The sequence below is a fragment of the Rhinopithecus bieti genome, unplaced genomic scaffold (genome assembly GCF_001698545.2).
Source record: "Rhinopithecus bieti isolate Rb0 unplaced genomic scaffold, ASM169854v2 scaffold_641, whole genome shotgun sequence".
Taxonomy (NCBI): domain Eukaryota; kingdom Metazoa; phylum Chordata; class Mammalia; order Primates; family Cercopithecidae; genus Rhinopithecus; species Rhinopithecus bieti.
The window spans coordinates 669,283-688,162 of NW_016803417.1; the positions used below are offsets into that span (position 1 = coordinate 669,283).

The 18,880-nt window shown below is 42.5% G+C and overlaps 1 protein-coding gene across 1 annotated transcript in view; it reads left to right on the forward strand.

The window, feature by feature from the left end:
* Positions 1-2,544: 2,544 nt before the first annotated feature.
* Positions 2,545-18,880, forward strand: part of RALGAPA2 (Ral GTPase activating protein catalytic subunit alpha 2) — a 318,996-nt gene continuing 302,660 nt past the window's right edge. Inside the window, 1 exon segment of the mRNA XM_017882965.1 lies at positions 2,545-2,817. Coding sequence (XP_017738454.1) covers positions 2,712-2,817 — 106 coding nt within the window. The 5' untranslated portion in view covers positions 2,545-2,711.

Consider the following 18,880-nt stretch of genomic DNA (forward strand, 5'->3'; position numbering starts at 1 on the left):
AAAAAAAAAAAAAAAAAAAAAAAAAAAAGAAATTGAAATTCTGGGTCAAAAGGCAAATATTTATTTTTGCCAAATTTCCTTCCACAGGAGTTGTAGCATCTAACATTTCTACCAGTTATGTTTTCTATAGCTTTACCACCAGACCAGAGTGTGTTATCACACCTTGTCTCTGTGGAGGTTTTTTGTTTGTTTGTTTGTTTGTTTTTTCTAATTCAAATGGTATTTCAGAGCAGTTTTAATTTGCATTGCAAGTTTTAAACTTTTGATCTCATTGTTCTTATTTGCTGATTACTGTAGGACATTTATTCAACAACACTTAATGTCTGCATAACACTTGGCACTCTATAACTCCAGGGATAAAGAATTCAGTACAAAGCAAGTGAAGCCCTCAAGGGGTTCACAGCCCAGCAGGAACGAATTTAGAAAGAACAACAGAAAATAAGAAGAGCCATATGGTACGTGCATGTGGGTGAAAAAGTACCAAGATAATAATACTATATATTTCTTCCTTTTTAAGAGAAGATTTGGAGTTCTACATTTTCATTACTGGGTAAAGGCTAGATATAATGGGTGAGATGAATCTATATGCACAGATGCCTGTTTCTGGCATTACCAAGCTTGACAGTATCACATGTTCACTGTACACTGTCATTTATTCCCACAGGTATCTAATCGCTCAGCCTCCTCAACTGGATTGGAAGCATTGGAGGTCAGGAAGGTGTGCACCTTACACATCTTTTATCTCCAAGGTTTAGAATCATGCCTCACACATTGGAGGTGCTGAATAAATGTTTGATGATGATGGCAGCTTGCTTTGCAATTAAAAAAAAAAATGGAGTTTCTTAAGACAAGCATATCTATTTTTTCAGTCAGTGTAAGGAAAGGTACCTTCTCCTAAAGGAATTGGGCAATGAACATTGTGATTTACTATGTGTAATCAGATACAAGCTCAACTGCTGTAACAAAGATTCTCAAAATGCCTTAAGATAAGACATTATTTTGCTCTCTTGTAGCACTTTTGGAGGTTTGTGGTCCTGATGTGTGTTGTCATCTGGGAACTCAGGCTGGTAGGGCCACTCTGCCATCATCTTGAACATGGGGCTTTCATCTCTGGGTCTGAGAGTGATCCATGCTATTGGGTTTATCAGTAGCCTGTTCTTTTTTATTGCTGAATGTGTCCATACAAAGGAATATTACATAAGTCTAAAAATAGAGAGATGCTCTAAAACTGTGAGTTTTCTTTTCTTTTGCCTGCCTGGTTGAAATATGTAGGACTACTTTAGCTTTTTATTGTATTTCATTTAATGAACTTTTATTGAGTGACCCTACAGGCCAAATACTGTGCTCAGGGATGGAGATACAAAGGTCTGTAAATCTTTGTCTCTTCCCTCAAGTTATAGTTCAGCTAGAGGAGAAAAAGACAGTTGTGTTGTCCCAATTTGGATGGAAACCACGTGATTCTACCTTAAGTACTTGCTGAAAAAGCTGAAAGGATGTCAAAACTTGCAGGATCAGGATGCCACTATACAATCCTACAATGTAAGAAATCTCCTGACCATCTTCCAGCTCAAAGTCTTGCCCCAGGGAATAGGCGCCTGGCTTTAAAAAGTATACAGGCCTGAGTCACATCCCTCAGGTTCTATTTCTGGTTCTGCTACTGGATCGCCATGTGGCTTGCACAACACAGATAACCACACCCTTCCTACAAACAGGCAAGAATCCCAAGGAGCCCTCTGAGCGAGCGACCTCCATACCCCAAGTGAGGTTAGGTTCCAGGAACCAAGGGGCCGGCTGAACTCCTCACCGGGGCACGCTCTTCCTTAGTGCCAAAGCCACTCATCTTAGTGTGAAATTAGAGCTGCGATTTTGGCACGGTCAGAGGGTCTTCGACTCGTTCCCTGGTGGGAATCCAGAAGCTAAACCTAAAAATAGTTTGCATTTGAAAAGCCTTGACACTTTTCTCACTGAGATTTGTGTGTGTATGTGTGTGTGTGTGTGTGTGTGTGTGTGTGCGCGGTTCACGTTGCACTAGAGGAAAATAGAATGGGCGCGCAGGAGATAGAGTGACGCTACGGACGATCTAGGCTGCCGGGGCAGAAGGCGGGCAGAGGCCGCCCTGCGCTTCTGCGACTCTGGAAAGGAGGTCACAGCGCGTCGCCCGCTGGAGAACTTCATTTCCCAGGAGCACTTGCGGCCCGCGGCAGGGCGGGGCGACGTGCCCAATGCCAGTCCATTGACTCCCATCGTGCTGAAGGCCGCCAGCCTGATTGGAGGACTGTCTCGCGGTGCATCTCGGGATTTGTAGTACAACGTGTGCGTGAGAGCAGCTCGTTTGTGATTCGAGGCGCCTCCTCGGCACTCTGAGCGCGTTCCCTCTAAGTTTTGGCGCGGACGGGCTAGTGTCCCGCGAGGCGAGTTTGGGCTGTGTGCGCTTGCGTAGCACCCAAGGGGCCGACCGGCACCTCCCGAGGGGCGGGGCCTTCGGTTCCGCGTCGACACCGCCTTCCTGCCCCGCCCCTCGCCGTGACCGGCCCGCCCCTCCTTCCTGGAGCCACAGCTGAGGCAGCGGTGGTGGCGGTAGCGGCGGCAGCAGCCGGCCTGGGGGCGGCGAGTGGCCCGCGCGACACGCGCCGGCCTCGACCCTATGCTTTGATTCGCGTGGCGCAGGCGCCTACTGCCCCGCCGGCGGGGCCCGGGCTTCCTGCCGCGGGATGTTCTCCCGAAGGAGCCACGGGGATGTGAAGAAGTCCACCCAGAAGGTGCTGGACCCGAAGAAGGACGTGCTGACCCGCCTGAAGCACCTGCGGGCGCTGCTGGGTGAGGCGCGCGCCGGGCGCGGGGGTCGGGGCACCCGGGTAGGGGCACCTGCTGGGAGGGCGCCCTTCTGGGCAGGGGTCGGTGGCTGGGAGGCTGGGGAGGGGGATAGGTGGGCGTCCGACCCCTCTTCCCTGGATCTGGGCTTGGACCCCTGGGGCTTTGTTTCCGGAAAGCCGCAGCCTGGCCCTCGGGCACTGCTCCAGTCGCCCTCGAGTTAAACTTAGCCCAGATTCTCGCTGGGCGCCTGCGCTCCCGGAGAACCTGGAGGCCGGGCGCAGAGGTACCTGTCCCCTCTCCTCCCAGCAAGTGAACTGGATCCCAAGTGGTCATCACGCGCACACATTGAACTGTCACCTCCCCCTTTCATTTTTAAAATTTTATTTTTGAGTCTGAGACTCTCAGTAGACCGAGACCCCAAGTGAACCCAGCACAGACCTAATTGGGCTCTCGTCTCTGTCATCCTCCTTTTAAATTTTATTTTTACTTTTGAGTGTGAGACCCCAAATAGACTGAGATTCCAAGTGATCCCAGCGCAGATTTATCATCTGTTTTCCCATGCTGCTTTTTAAATTTAATTTTTATTTTGGGTTTGGCTGCTTCAGTTTCTTTGTGTCCTTGGAGTGAAGGGGCCTTCTCTTCCTGCTTGGAGAGAGGGGTGGTTTTCTTGGGTTCAGGGAGGCTGCTTCTCCTTTATTACCGGCGTGACAGTGATGGTGTCTGCCACCTTCTGGTTTATGGCCTGCCGGGTGGAAGTTCTGAGGAGCTCAGGTGGGCTTGGAGTTGACCTGTGATGAAGCTCACCCCTGTGGTTGTGAAGTGTCCACAAGGCTTCCTGTCACCTGCTGCATGTGATCTGTAGCTGGTTCGCCTAGGCTATGTTTTGTTTTCTGTATTTTTTGCCTCCTAAGTCTTTTCTTTAGGATGAAAACACCTTTGCTGTCTATAGATACACTTGCCTGTGTTTTTGGTGGCGAAGGAAAGAACGCCTTATGTTTCTTTTAGGTGTCTTTTAGTCCTAAAATTCACAAAAATTGCCTAGTGCTAATGTGTCTGTCACTTGAAAGAATATTGCATAAAATGATTTAACATGTGAGGATTTTAAATAAAGATCTTGTTCATGAGAGCAGAAGTTGCTGATTATTTCTATTTATATTCTACCTCTGAGGGGGAAAAGAACCCAAGCCAAACCAAAGCACACCTGAATTGGCCAAGTGAAGTTATTCACAGTCTCACATTCCTTGAGGTTACACTGACTTGTTCAGTTTGAAATGAAATGTAAATTAGTTACTGTTACAGGGATTCGTTTTCAAGACTTTTGAGAGTGAAGTGTGGTGTTCTTGATAAACTGAATTTTCTACTTCCTGTAGATACCATGCACTCACAGGTTGCACAATACACAGGTTGCATTGTGTGGAGTTCCTAGTAGTGACTGATTAACACCTACTGCAGGGACATTTTTGATAAAGGAGAGTTGAGCTGTGTTTTAAAGCATTTGATACTTTGAGACTTTTTCTGTGCTTTAGCATTTACACTTTTGTTCTGTCCAGGTCTGCAAGATTAAGTTGGCTACATTTTATAAAGGCAGAATCAAGTAAACCTAGATCAGGTTACTTCTTAGCACACAGTACATTGTTCCTATTCTGAGAAAGTTGTTTCTTTTCAAGTTTGTGGAATTGTAGTTCACTCTAAGGTGTAGTTTCTTATTTTAGGGAACTTTCTTTTATCATTTCCGGGAACTCTTCATGACCTCTGTTTTGTAACATGGAGAGGTTCTTTTATATTTCCTTAGGTGTATGATTTTTGTTGATATACTTATGGGAGGAGTGGCGCAGTTTGCTTTGTTTATTACTGTGATCTTTGTAGGGACTAGATTTTTGTAAAATGTGTCTGAGGAGTTCTAGTCATAATATTTAATGTAAACTTTCACTTGCTCCTGTGATTTATTCAGGACTTCAGAAATAGTACATTAATGCACTAGTTCCTACCTAATCCCATATTCTATTTGGTTGCTACTCAAAAAGAAGTCTGCTTAGAAAACAAAGGCCTCTTGAACTAAAAGTTAGGAATTAAGCCAAGATCAAGGAAACTATTTGAAAGAAATGAATAGTAATTACTATTGTATTTTTATGTGTGTATTTATATGACACTTTTGCTTTTCATATATTTTATCTTGAAGTGATAATAGTGATTTTTTTTTTAAGTATACAAAGATTATGCCACTGACTTGGGTATTTGCAGCCTGTCCCTGCTGCCTGCAGCTTCATGACTTGAGCTAGTTACGTAGCCTGTCTTTGAACCTTGGTTTCTTTGCTCTGTAAAATGGGTATGGTAATATTTGCCTTTTCAAGGATGATTGTGGGTATGATGAATAAATGACTTCAGCTTGAAGTAGACCTTTAACAGTTTCCTTTCCCAACATATCTCCCACCATTAATAGGATTGGACAAGTATTTTGATAGGTAATTTTCTCGGTCTTTCTTATTTTGATACCAGTGATGGATTTGTTCTCTTTCCTAAGAAGTAGTCTGTATTTAAAACAACTGGGTGAGAAACATAAAATTAGTTGTGGAAGTAGAGTATTTCTTAGTGCCATGGTAATAACTCCCATTTGGATGTAGATACTTTGGCCTGGCTATATATTATAGACTGGTCTGGTATGATTAACTTTATTTTACAGAGGGGTAAACTGAGGCACAGGCCAGTTTGACACATTGCGTCAAGACATGGAGCAGATTTTACTTATGTTAGAGGAAGAACAAAGAACAGTTAGGTCCTGTGACTTCCAGTTCTCCCTACACTGTTGACAAAACAAAAACCACAAAACCCTCTGTATTACCATATTGCTCCAGCAAAGATTCCCTGTCTTTTTTTTTTTAACAGGGTCTTGCTCTGTTGTCCAGGCTGGGGTGCAGTAGTTTGACCTGGGCTCAACTACTACAGCCTTGGCCTCCCAGGCTCAAGTAATCTCCCACTTCAGCCCCCAGAGTAGCTGGGACTACAGGCATGCACCACTACACTAGGCTCATTTTTTTTTTTTTGAAATGGAGTCTCACTCTGTCACCCAGGCTGGAGTGCACTGGTGCCATCTTGGCTCACTGCAACCTCCGCCTCCTGGGTTCAAGTGATTCTCATGCCTCAGCCTCCTGAGTAGCTGGGATTACAGGTGTGTACCACTGGGCCTGGCTAATTTTTGTGTTTTTAGTAGACAGAGGGTTTCACCGTGTTGGCCAGGCTGGTCTTGAACTCCTGGCTTCAGGTGATCTGCCCGACTCGGCCTCCTAAAGTGCTGGGATTACAGGTGTGAGCCGCCACGCCCTGCCAGATTTTTATATTTTTTGTAGAGATGGGGTTTTGCCATGTTGCTCAGGCTGGTCTTGAACTCACAGACTCAAACAGTCCTTCCACTTCAGCCTTCCAAAGTGTTGGGCTTACAGGCATGAGCCACCATGCCTGGCCAGATGGTGTGTCTAATTAAAAGTTGAGTGTTTACTTTGAGTCCCAGATTAGGATATAGAAATGGCATTGATATAGTGAGAAGAACAGGTAACAAAATAATAGTAAATGTATGGTGTGTTATGTAATTAGATGGTCGGGTATATGGTAGAATCCATTATAGGATTTCAAAGAACAAAAGAGATAATTAAGAATGTCACAAAAATAAGGGCATCTTTAAGGAGGTTTGTAGTCATCTGTTCTCACGCTGCTAATAAAGATATACCCGAGACTGGGTAATTTATAAAGGAAAGAGGTTTGACTGACTCACAGTTCCATATGCCTCAGGAGGCCTCACAATCATGGCAGAAGGTGAATGAGAAGCAAAGTCATGTCTTCCATAGTGGCAGGCAAGAGAGCTTGTGCAGGGGAGCTCCCATTTATCAAACCATCAGATCTTGTGAGATTTATTCACTACCCTGAGAACAGTATGGGGAAAGCCACCCTCATGACTGAGTTATCTCCAGCCGGCCCAGCCCTCGACATATGGGGATTATTACAATTCCAGGTGAGATTTGGATGAGGACACAGCCAAATCATATCAACGTTTTACTTATGCTGGGCTCCAAAGAATGGTTAGACTAGTTCTGTAGAACTAGAACTATATTTTATATTATATAGAAATATAATGTGAGCCATATGTGCAATTTTAATCTTTTTTAGTGACTACATGTTAAAAGTAAAAGAATCAGATGAAATTAATTTTAATAGTGCATTTTATTTAAGTCCATGTTTCTAACATATATTATATCTGCAGGTAATCAATATAAAATGCTATCAGTATTTTTACATCTTTTTTTCATACAAAGTTTTTGGAATTCATTGTATATTGTATATTTACAGCACATATCGGTTCACACTAGCTGTGTTTCAGGTGCTCATTAGTCATATGTCACTAGTGGCTGCACACTGGACAGAGCAAGGTTAGAATTTGGGAAAGTAGAGGGGAAGGGCAATTCCAACCAAGGGAAGATGGAAGAGCTGGTGGCAGAAGTAATGTGGCAGTGACATAGGAGGGTGAGGAAACCAGCCTGACTTTCACTGTGTCCAGTGGGGCAGTAGCGAGGTGTGGTGTTGAGCACTGAGGACCTTTGCCCAGAGGATGTCCACAGTGTCCTGCATAGGCCAGGGGTAGGGTAGGGTCCTGGGGAATGAGTGGAACAGTAGCCTGACAAGCAGAAGCTGAGGCTGGCTGGGGGATCATAAGCCAGACTCAAGTCAAATTATGACCTAGGTTTGGACCAGAGTAAAGAACCATCTCTCACAAATGCTGTATATACAAAGAGAGCAAAACACAGCATTGTCATATAGTTCTCTCTAGGTAGGAACAAATTGACATACAGTTTTAAATGTCTTTTATTTTATCATTAGCATTTTTCATGTTTTGTTCCTCTCATTTTTAAGTATAACCGTTTGTTAAGACCGTGTCCCATAATTTAGCCTACCATTTCCTGGATTGTTAAATTGTGTTCTTTTCTCTCCTTCCTTCTTTCGTTTTTTTCTTCCTTCCCTTTTCCTGATAGAAACAATACTGCAGTAAACATCTTGAGGAGCAGCTTTTTCTATATTTCCTTAGAATAGATTTTACTGAAGTAAGATTGCTGGGTTTGAACATTTGATGACGATTCACAGTGCTTTACTAAGTGTTGCTCCATTGGCCCTGCTAGCAGCAAGGATTGAGGCTGCCATTTTCACTGTAATCTGACTACCAATAAATGCCTTTTTATAATTTGATAATTGGTGGTAGGTATTTGGGATAATAGGAGTGTCATCTACAGAGTGAGAACAATTGGGAAGGGATCCTGGGCAAGGATGGGAAAGATGAGTTTGGTGTTCTCCATTTTGAGTTTAAGAAAAGGCAAGATCCAAGTGGCGTGTCTGAGGGGTGTGGGACATGGGATCTGGACCTTAATAAAATGATAGAATGCTATCATATGTTTAATTTTATTGGTTTTTATCATCATGACCTCATTGAATCTTTTTGCAACTGTAACAAAGGAAGTGTTCCTCTCCTCAGCTGAGGAAACTGAAGCTCAGTGAAAATAGCTACTTGTCTGCCAGCAAGTGGGAAAGCTGAGACTCATCTGATTATGAAGGCCATGTTATGCTTCTGCTAGTTATCTGATTCAAAAGGAAATTTACATATCAGAAAATATATTTATCCAGTAGAATGAATGATAACATAGAAACAAAACTCCAGCAATGTTTGCATGCCTCCCAAAAATGTTGCTGTGATGTTGGCTTCTCTCTTTCTGGTCCATTTTTCTGCATTTTTCTAGGGAGACTTAGGATTATCATATTTGATTTGAGCGTTGGCAGACGATAAACAGTCTCCTCCAGTGTTTTAGTGTTCATTGCCTTCCCTGTAACCTTGGCAGGCCTAGCAGGTGATAAATATTTGCATGGACATTAATGCCACGTGGACATTCTACAACTAGAACAAAGCTGGGAGGTGTAATTTCAGACTCTTCAGGCAGTCTTAGTATGGTCTATCTCAGTTGACCTTGTTTGGTACAAAGTGATTTTGTCATAATGCTTCCTTTGCTATTTTTTCATCAATTACATTCATAACCTCTGGAATGTAAATGGAACTTTGGACACGTATATGTAGCACAAATACACCATCCCTGCCTCTAAGGCTTGAGGTTGTCTAGACTTCTGATGTGAGAAAAGTGAACATAGGGTAAATGTCCGAGCTCAGATGTTTTGTTTAAGATACTAAAAAAGTTTGGCTTCCATCTTTTACTCTGAGAAGGGAGATAATTGGTAGGTCTAGAATATTTTGCTGTAAACTTTTATAATTTGGATTTTTATTTTGTAAGTACTTTATTTGTGGACAGGCATAATACTTTTACTAGGTGTTTAGAGTACTGATCTTTGGTTACCAAACTGAGTATCAAGATAGAACTACAAATAATTTTTTTATTTAGAAAAAACTTGGCCGGGCATGGTGGCTCACGCCTATAATCCCAACACTTTAGGAGGCCGAGGTGGGCAGATCACGAGGTCAGGAGTTCAAGACCAGCCTGGCCAGCATGGTGAAACACCATCTCTACTAAAAATACAAAAATTAGCCAGGCATGGCTGCTTGGGAGGCTGAGGCAGGAGAATGGCTTGAACCTGGGAGGTGGAGGTTGTAGTGAGCAGAGATCGCACCACTGCACTCCAGCCTGGGCAACAGAGTAAGACTCTCAAAAAAAAAAAAAAACGCAAAACAACAACAACAAAAAACCTTGATTTTCAAAATAACAAATGGTTTCAATTTGAATTTTAGAACTTTTTAAAAAGAAGACATATAAATTATTGTTCTGTGAAATTAAGAATAACTAATATAATGTGTTAAACAATTATCTTGTCCTTGAAGTTAAAAATAAATCAAGCTGGGTGCTATTGCTCATGCCTGTAATCCCAACACTTTGCGAGAGTTAAGTGAGAAGATCAGCCCAGAAGTTCAGTACCAGCCTGGGCAATATAGTGAGACCCCTTCTCTACAAAACAATGAAGAAATTAGCTGGGTATGCTTGCATGTGCTGTGGCCCCAGCTCCTCGGGAGGCTGAGGCTGGAGGATCACTTGGGCCCAGGAGGTCAAGGCTACAGTGAACCTTGATCGTGCCACTGCACTCCAGCTTAGGTGACAGAGCAAGACCCTGTATCTACAACAACAAAAATCAAGTCACAAGCATTGTTTTAAAGAGTGTGTGAGTGCATATGTGTTCGCGTGCATGTCTGACATAAGTAAGTCTGTGTTTAGATGTTAATAAGGCACAAGCCCAGGATTTATGGTTTGGCAGGAGAAATAGCCATGTAAACAATGAAATTTACCATGAGGGTTTTGAGTGGCACTGAGGAGTGTGGTGGAACCATAGAGGTGGGCACAGGTGCAGAGGAGGAACAGCAGCAAGACCTCCTGGAGACACCAGCCAGTGCTTCTTTAGGGAGGTTAGGTCTGAAGTAGGTTTTGAATAACGGATAAAGGATTTTACCGGGGGACAAGTTGGGGATGAGGGTACTATAGAGAGAGGAACGTGTGCAAAGGTAATGGTGTGTAGCACCATGGAGTTAAGTGCACAGTGTTTTATCCCATGGTGTAGGTAGATGTTGGGACTCCAGTGAGAGTTCTAAGCAGAAGAGGAGCCAAATCCTGTCTCTTCCCATTTAGTGTCTGAGAATCCCATTCTCCTCTGAGATTTGAAACCTAGATGCTGGGAGAGAGAGAGCTCCCTTCCTTTGGATTGCAAGCCCTGAAGATACAGTCTGGGCTGCTGGCATTTGTTTTTCCCAACATGTGGGGAGCACGTGCCTTAAATTGAATTCCACACTCACAGGGAATGACAATAGAGAGGTGGAGAGTGAGAAGAAGCCCATGAGTCCTGAGTTTGGCCCTGTCTTTGCCAGGTCCGTCCTGAGCTGCTCAGTTGCAGGAACTGGTAACATGTTAACTAGCTTGAGTCATGTTTCTGGGTCTTGCAGTTGGAAGAACACCTAACATGGAGGTGTTTGTGTGTATGGAGATTTGACTTTTATATTTTTTTAGAACTGGAGGAATTTGAGTTTATATAGAAGTAACTAATAAAGAGCGAAATTGAAGAAACGGGGGATAATAATGCAGAACGGTGTGATCTGCAGTGAGATTGAGAGCCTGGGGTGAGAGATCAGGCTTAACAGGAGGGACACCTCTTCTTCTAAGGCCACTTGAAGGAAGTAGGAATGGGGTGCTGGGTGATGGGGACAGGGAGGGAGTTCTCACATCATGGCTTCTGTCCCCTCTGTGAAGGTAACAGGTGAAGTCATTTGCTGAGCCAGTTTTCTCACTCGTGGTGATAGGAACTTGAATATGTCTTGCTCCCTCTTCTGTGCCACATAACCTCTTAAAAAAAGGACATCTGTTATCTGGAAGGCTTTGTTTTTTTTCCTTAGGGAGTGACTGAAAAATGCATTTAACGTTTATGTTAAATATTCACTAAGAAGGCAGAAAATCTATATAGAATGAGGCCAGTTTAAGTCGCACAGATGTGGTATGCCCTTCCACTCAATGACCATGTGCCCCAGAGTGGACCTAAGGTGGGACATAGGAACCCGCCGTGTCGCCCATAGTCTTCTTTCTTTTATGCCTTTCACTGTGAGAGCATCCCCCTGCTGGGTATGACTCCAGAGTTAAAGGATCATTTTAATTTTTTCTACTTTTGCCTTTCTTGTGACTTAACCGCATGTAAAATGTAACTCTGTTGATATCTCAAAGTCATGTACCCGTTTACACTTTTGCAAAATGTCTTCTCATATCCTTATTTAATCAAATTACTACCTTAAGCAATCAGTTCATATTAATTATAAAAGAAATTTATTAAATATCTATTGGTGAATGTGTTTTAGGTGGTCTCCAATACAGGTTATTTTACATAGTTAAAGCCTCCTGAATGTGTCAATACAAATAGCATTTTCCGGTGAGAGGATCCCGAATCCACTAGCAAAATCTAGCAATTGAGAATTTGATAAAGTTAAAATAGGAATTTTAGAAAGATTATGTCATTTAAAGGATTGACCATATAGATTCTTAGTAGATTGTTTCTGAGTTCATTCTGAATCCTCAATTCAGGGTTTTAGCCTTAATTTTCAGAAAAGTGATGTTTCATAACCATTTTATGTCTTTTGTATTGTTTTGGAAACTGAAGCCACAGCTATTTTAAAAGTAGTTGTAATCTTTTTTTTTTTTTTGAGACGGAGTCTCCCTTTGTCACGTAGGCTGGAGTTCAGTGGTGCAATCTCGGCTCACTGCAACCTCTGCCTCCTGGGTTGAAGCGATTCTCATGCCTCAGCCACCTGAGTAGCTGGGATCACAGGCTTGCTCCACCATGCCTGGCTAATTTTTGTGTTTTTAGTAGAGACAAGGTTTTGCCGTGTTGGCTATTCTGGTCTTGAAATCCTCGCCTCCAGTGATTAGTTCACCTCGGCCTCCCAAAGTGCTGGGATTACAGGCGTGAGCCACTGACCCTGGACAAAGTAGTAATCAAATTTTGATATTACAATTATGGTTAAGTTAAAAAAATTCCTTTTGATAAAGTTCAGGAGCCCATGGATATTGTGTTTGATTTCAAGTGATGACGCATATTCATTGAACCTTAGCCATGCCTGAAAGTACAAGCATGGTACTTGTGACATTGCTTGTGCCTGACTATGAGAGCCCTAAGAATGTGCTGCTTCTCCTGCTGTGGGGAGCATGATTGACTGATGGCCCTAGCTGCTGCTCCCTGAATCTACCAATTTTGAGCCAAAGCTTAGTTTCCCTTGGGAAGCTCTTAGCCCATTACTGAGCACTGCAGGAGTATTAATGCTACCTATTCCTGCACACTTCAGATGCCTCTGAAGGGCCACTTTGGCTTGAGGACTTCCTGTTGGCCTAAGACCTTCTCAGAACTGTGTTGAAGTCTGACACTCTTCCTACTCAACCTTCCTTCATTCCCCACTCCCCTTCCCAGGGGTCAGACCTGCATTGTGGTCTAAATCCTCTCCCTGCCATCACCAGCTCCTTCTCATTTATCCTCCATGGTCATTTTCCCCAATAAATCTCTCGCATGTCTAACCCTGTCTTGGCCTCTACTTCTCAGAGAACCCAAACTAATCTACCATCCATTTCCTGGAAGCTGTTGTCCATCCTGCCATCTACAGTTTTTCCAGGAGACAGTGCCAACACTTTATATCTTCCATGTGGGCTTTCTTCATCCTCTTGCCCTGAACGTATCTCTTCTCAGAATTCCCACAGCACTTTGTACCTTTTGTTTGGTATTAATGGCCTTTGACTTTGCACCATGCTTATTTTCTTATTTATTTATTTATTTATTTATTTATTTATTTATTTATTTATTTGAGATGGAGTCTTGCAGCCCAGGCTAGGGTGCAGTGGTGCGATCTTGGCTTACTGCAACCTCTGCCTCCTGAGTTCAAGTGATTCTCCTGCCTCAGCCTCCTGAGTAGCTGGGATTACAGGCACTTGCCACCGTGGCTGGCTAATTTTCATATTTTTAGTAGAGATGGGGTTTCACCGTCTTGGCCAAGCTGGTCTTGAACTCCTAACCTGTGATCCATCTACCTCAGCCTCCCAAAGTGCTGGGATTACAGGTGTGAGCCACTGCGCCTGGCCACACCATGCTTATTTATTTATTTATTTATTTATTTATTTATTTATTTATTGAGACAAAGTCTTGCTCTGTTGCCCAGGCTGGAGTGCAGTGGCACAGTCTCCACTCACTGCAACCTTCTCCTCCCCTGTTCAAGCAAGTCTTCTGCTGCAGCCTCCCCAGTAGCTGGGATTACAGGCACGTGCCACCACGCCCAGCTAATTTTTTTTTATTACTAGTAGGGATGGGATTTCACCATGTTGGCCAGGCTGTTCTTGAACTCCTGACCTCACGATCTGCCTGCCTTGGCCTCCCAGAGTGCTGGGATTACAGGCGTGAGCCACTGCGCCTGGCCCATACCATGTTTATTTGTGTTCACGCCTTATACGTGTTCTTTCCCACTAAATGATAAGTACATAGAGAACCTGAGCAGCTTCTTTTTCATCTTGATTTCTCTTGATAACTTACTCCCCTATTTGGAATAATAATAATTAATATTTATTTAGTACTTTTTATGTGCTGAACAGTGCCACACATATTTCTACATTTATTAATGCATTTAATCTGCCCAAATGCGATAGGGATTATCATTATCCCTGTTTTACAGTTGAGATACAGACAGGTTAGGAACCTTGTTCAAGGTTACACATCCAGTTAGTGGCAGAATCAGGATCTGAACCCAGGGAGCTGGCTCAAGTTTCTTTATTCACTTAGCAGTTATATGTCCAACACAAACTATGTGCCAGACATTGTGCATAGCACTAGGCATACCAGAGCTTGCAATCTTAGTTTAGAATAAGTAACTTAAAAAAAAAAAAAAACCCACCAACCAAAAATGTGATTTCTGAATAGCTGGATCTAAGTCTACTGGGGAGCAGAGCTGGTCCATCATGGCTTAAACAATTCCTGAAAGCCTTCCTGCCCCAAGATTGTTTTCATCAGTCAGAAGTTTCCAACATTAAATTAATGATTCAAGATCATGAATTAAGAGTGGTGGTTTCTCTCAAATGAATTCTCTAATCTCCTTTGTTTACACACATTCATTATCAGACCAATCTCTTGGATTCTAAGGGGAATAGATGTAAGAAAGGACTATTTCCGTGGACCAAAGGGAGAGAGATTGATGTTCGTAAACCTTGATGAGGGTTGGGGGAAAGAGGGGCAGCAATGCTGGAGAGCTGTTGGCAAGGGCAGGCTTAGGCAAATTCCCCAGATATTCCTTCATGGGAACAAAATTAGAGAGACATTATTGTAAAGTTTTAAATTTATAAAAACCAAAGCTGAGTCACATTCCCCCCAGTCAAAGACCTGTTACAGCTAGTGAGGAAATTGTTGTTTTACATTTCAACTTTTATTTTCAGTACAGGGGGTACATGTGCAGGTTTGTTACGTGGGTATGTTGTATGATGCTGAGGTTTGGGGTATGGATCCCGTCATCCACATAGTGAGCATAGTGCCAAATAGGTTGTTTTTCACTCATACCCCACTCCCTCCGTCCCCACTCTAGGTAGTGTACAGTGTATCTTATTGCCATGTTTATGTCCCCTTGTGCTCAGTGTTTAGCTCTCACTTACAAGTGAGAACATGTGGTATTTGGTTTTCAGTTCCTGTATTAATTCGCTTAGGTTTATGGCCTCCAGCTGCATTCATGTTGCTGTAGAAGACATGATTTCATTCTTTTTTATGGCTGTGTAGTATTCCATGGTGTGTATGTATCACATTTTCTTTATCCAGTCCACCACTAATGGGCACTTGGGTTGATTCCATGTTTTTCTGTTGTAAATAGCATGGCGATGAACATATGAGTGCATGTGTTTTTTTTTGGTAGAATGATTTATTTTTCCTTTGGGTATATACCCAGTAATGGAATTGCTGGGTCAAATGGTAACTCTCTTTTAAGTTCTTTGGGAAACTCAAAACTGCTTCCACGGTGGCTGAGCTAATTTACATTCCCACCAACAGTGTGTAAGTGTTCCCTTTTCTCCACAGCCTCAGCAGCATCTGTCATTTTTTTTTAAAACTATTTATTTATTTATTTATTTATTTATTTTTTATTTTTTTTTTTTTGAGACGGAGTCTTGCTCGTTCACCCAGGCTGGAGTGCAGTGGCCGGATCTCAGCCCTGCAAGCTCACGCCTCCCGGGTCCCGCCATTCTCCTGCCTCAGCCTCTCCGAGTAGCTTGGGACTACAGCGCCACCACCTCGCCGCTAGTTTTTTGTATTTTTAGTAGGAGACGGGGTTTCACCGTGTTAGCCAGGATGGTCTCGATCTCCTGACCTCATGATCCGCCCGTCTCGGCCTCCAAAGTGCTGGATTACAGGCTTGAGCCACCGCGCCCGGCCTTAAACTATTTAATAACCATTCTGACTGGTATGAGATGGTATCTCATTGTGGTTTTGATTTGCATTTCTTTGATGATTCGTGATGATGAGCATTTTTTTATATGTTTGTTGGCTGCTTGTATGTCTTCTTTTGTGACATATCTGTTCATGTCTTTGCCCATTTTTTAAATGGGGTTATTTGGGAAAAATTTTTAAATGAAATATTTGATAGTATTTTCAAAACTGCATGGAAGAGAGGGGAACTGAAGACATACGTTGCTTCTTTACAACTTCTGTTAAGGATCACCGTGTTTTATTTCTGTCTGGTCATATTCCTGGTGTAAACAGTGCAGACTGTCTCTATTCCGTGGACTCTATAGTATCTAATAAGATGAGGATGCATTTGACCAGTTAGGCTTGATGTGGTATAGCTTATGCTGAACTCCTGGAGTGGAAGTAAAATATCCTCTAGTCTTCCTCAACATGTGTCTGTGTCTTTGTCTGTGTGTGTCATATTGCAGATATTTGTTTTGGAAAGAATTGTTCCTTTTCTCTTTTCCTGCTCCTAAAATAAATAAATATAGAAACAGACACATCACCTTTAACTGAAGTAAAAGTAAATAATGAACTGGAAAAATATTTGACATTTATAAGAGGAGAAATAGTTACATACATAATACATAAAAAACTATGTGTAATTAACAAGAAAAATTGTAGTAAATAAATGTTCAAAATATATGTATATGTAAATTGCAAATGGACAAATGCTAAGACCCATAAGAACGTTTTCAGTGTTTGTTCCTCACTAGTAATGTAAATATATAAACTTAGAGATTAAAATGTATTTATCCATTATATTAGCAAATCTGCTGTTGTCTTTTTTTCTCTGATGACAGTGTATGGTGTGAGCTCTCTCCACTTTTGATAGGACTGTAACTTGGAACAATCTTTCTGAAAAGTCGTTTGTTAATACAGATCAATGATCTTTAAAATGTATATCCCATTTAACCCAATTTCCTCTTTTGCAAAAGCCTATTCTGCCATCAAGAAGTGCTTTGCAGCATTGTTTGAATGTTAATTTTTTTTATTGAGGTGAAATTCACATAACATAAAGTTAATCATTTTAGACCAGGCTTGGTGGCTCACACCTGTAATCCCAGCACTTTGGGAGGCTGAGGTGGGCAGATCACCTGAGGTCAGGAGTTCGAGGCCAGCCTGACCAACATGGTGAAACTAAAAATACAAAATACTCTACTAAGAATACAAAAATAAGCCGGGCGTGGTGGTGGGTGCCTGTAATCCCAGCTACTTGGGAGGCTGAGGCAAGAGAATCACTTGAACCCAGGATACAGAGGTTGCAGTGAGCTGAGGTCGTGCCACTGCACTCCAGTCTGGGTGACAGAGCGAGACTCCATCTCAGAAAAACAAAAAAACAAACAAAAAAACAAAACCAAAAGCCAAAAACCTTGAACCTAGGAGGTGGAGGATGTAGTGAGCTGAGATTGAGCTGCTGCACTCCAGCCTGGGCAACAGAGTGAGACTCTGTCTCAAAAAAAAAAAAAAAAATCTTTTAAAAGTAAACAATTCAGTGGTGCTTAGTACATTAACAGCATTTTGCAACTGCTACTTCTATCTTCTTCCAAAACATTTTCATCACCCCTGGAAAACTAACCATTAAGCATTCACTCCTTATTCCCTCCTCTCCTCAGCTCTTGACAGCCACCTGTATGTATATGTTTAACCAGACTAGGCATTTTTTTTTCTTTTCTTAATTATTCTGCTCCACTAGAAGGGTAGTATGTGTTGAGTATATTTGTATTTGTAATACTTAGGACTTTAGGTTGCAAGTGGCAGAAACCCATCTTGAACTAACTTAAGTCAAAGAGGGATTTAATGACATACATAACTAAACAGTCTAAGGGAGCATTTGGCATTCGAGGTGACTGTCCACAGTGATGTGGTCAGGATACTTACTCAGTCTTATATCCACTCTCTCTTTTCCCACCTCCCCACTTCGTGAAAAATAGTCTCTACCTTTGGTTCTGTGTTTTTGTTTTCTGTGCTTCTGCTTCATTCTCAGGCCAACTCTGCCAGGTACAGGTGTGATGGTCCCTAGCATTGCCAGCCTGACATGTCCTGGCAGCTAGTGACCCTTGAGAGGAGTGTGGCCACTCCCCTAGGGCCCGTACCCATTCCTGTACCAATCACTGGGTGAGGAAGATGAGGTACGGTGACTGGCCAGCCTGGATCCCATGTCCTGTTCCTGGAGATGGAGTACTGTGATTGGCCAGCCTGGATCACTTGTCCTGTTCCTAGAGATGGAATCTCATTCTGGCTCCTGTATTTCCGAGAAAGTAGAGGAATAGAGGAAAGGCATTCTGGCACATTCCCTCCCAGAACAGAACTGCTTGTAGCTCTGCCCATGCCCATTTGTACCACAAGACGTTCATTGACTTTTGTGCTAATAATCATAAATCATTGAGCAAACCTTAGATGACATTCTGTAAATTCTATTTAAGATTATGGGCGTAATATTTGAGGATTATTTTTCTGTTTTTTAATTAAAAAAATTTTTTTTGAGATAGGGTCTCTCTCTGTCACCCAAGCTGGAGTGCAGTGGTATGATCACAGCTCACTGCAGCCTTGATCTCCCAGGCTTAAGTGAGAGGATTATTTTTCTAGTTTGATGGGAGTAAAGGTTTGCCCTTTTAACAAATGGGATTGACCACTCTTTAGGTCTACATAGCTTAGACTATTTCCACTGTTTTTAAAGTCATTCCACATATAGTGACTGAGTGCCTGCTATTTGCAGATGAAGCCCTAGCGCTTATGGGACTTTCATTCTATTGGGGTAGATGGACAATAAATAACAGGCCGGGCACAGCGGTTCACGCATGTAATTCTAGTACTTTGTGAGGCCCAGGCAGGTGGATTGCTTGACGCCAGGAGTTCAAGACCAACCTGGCCAACATAGTGAGACTCCATCTCTAAAAAACAAGAACAAAAAAACCAAATAACAAATATATGATACAATTTCAGGTAATGATGATAGAAAAATTAAGCTTGATAAGGGTATGTGTATGCTTATTTAGATATTGGGGTCAGGGAAGGCCTGTCTGAAGAGAGCTTTGGACTG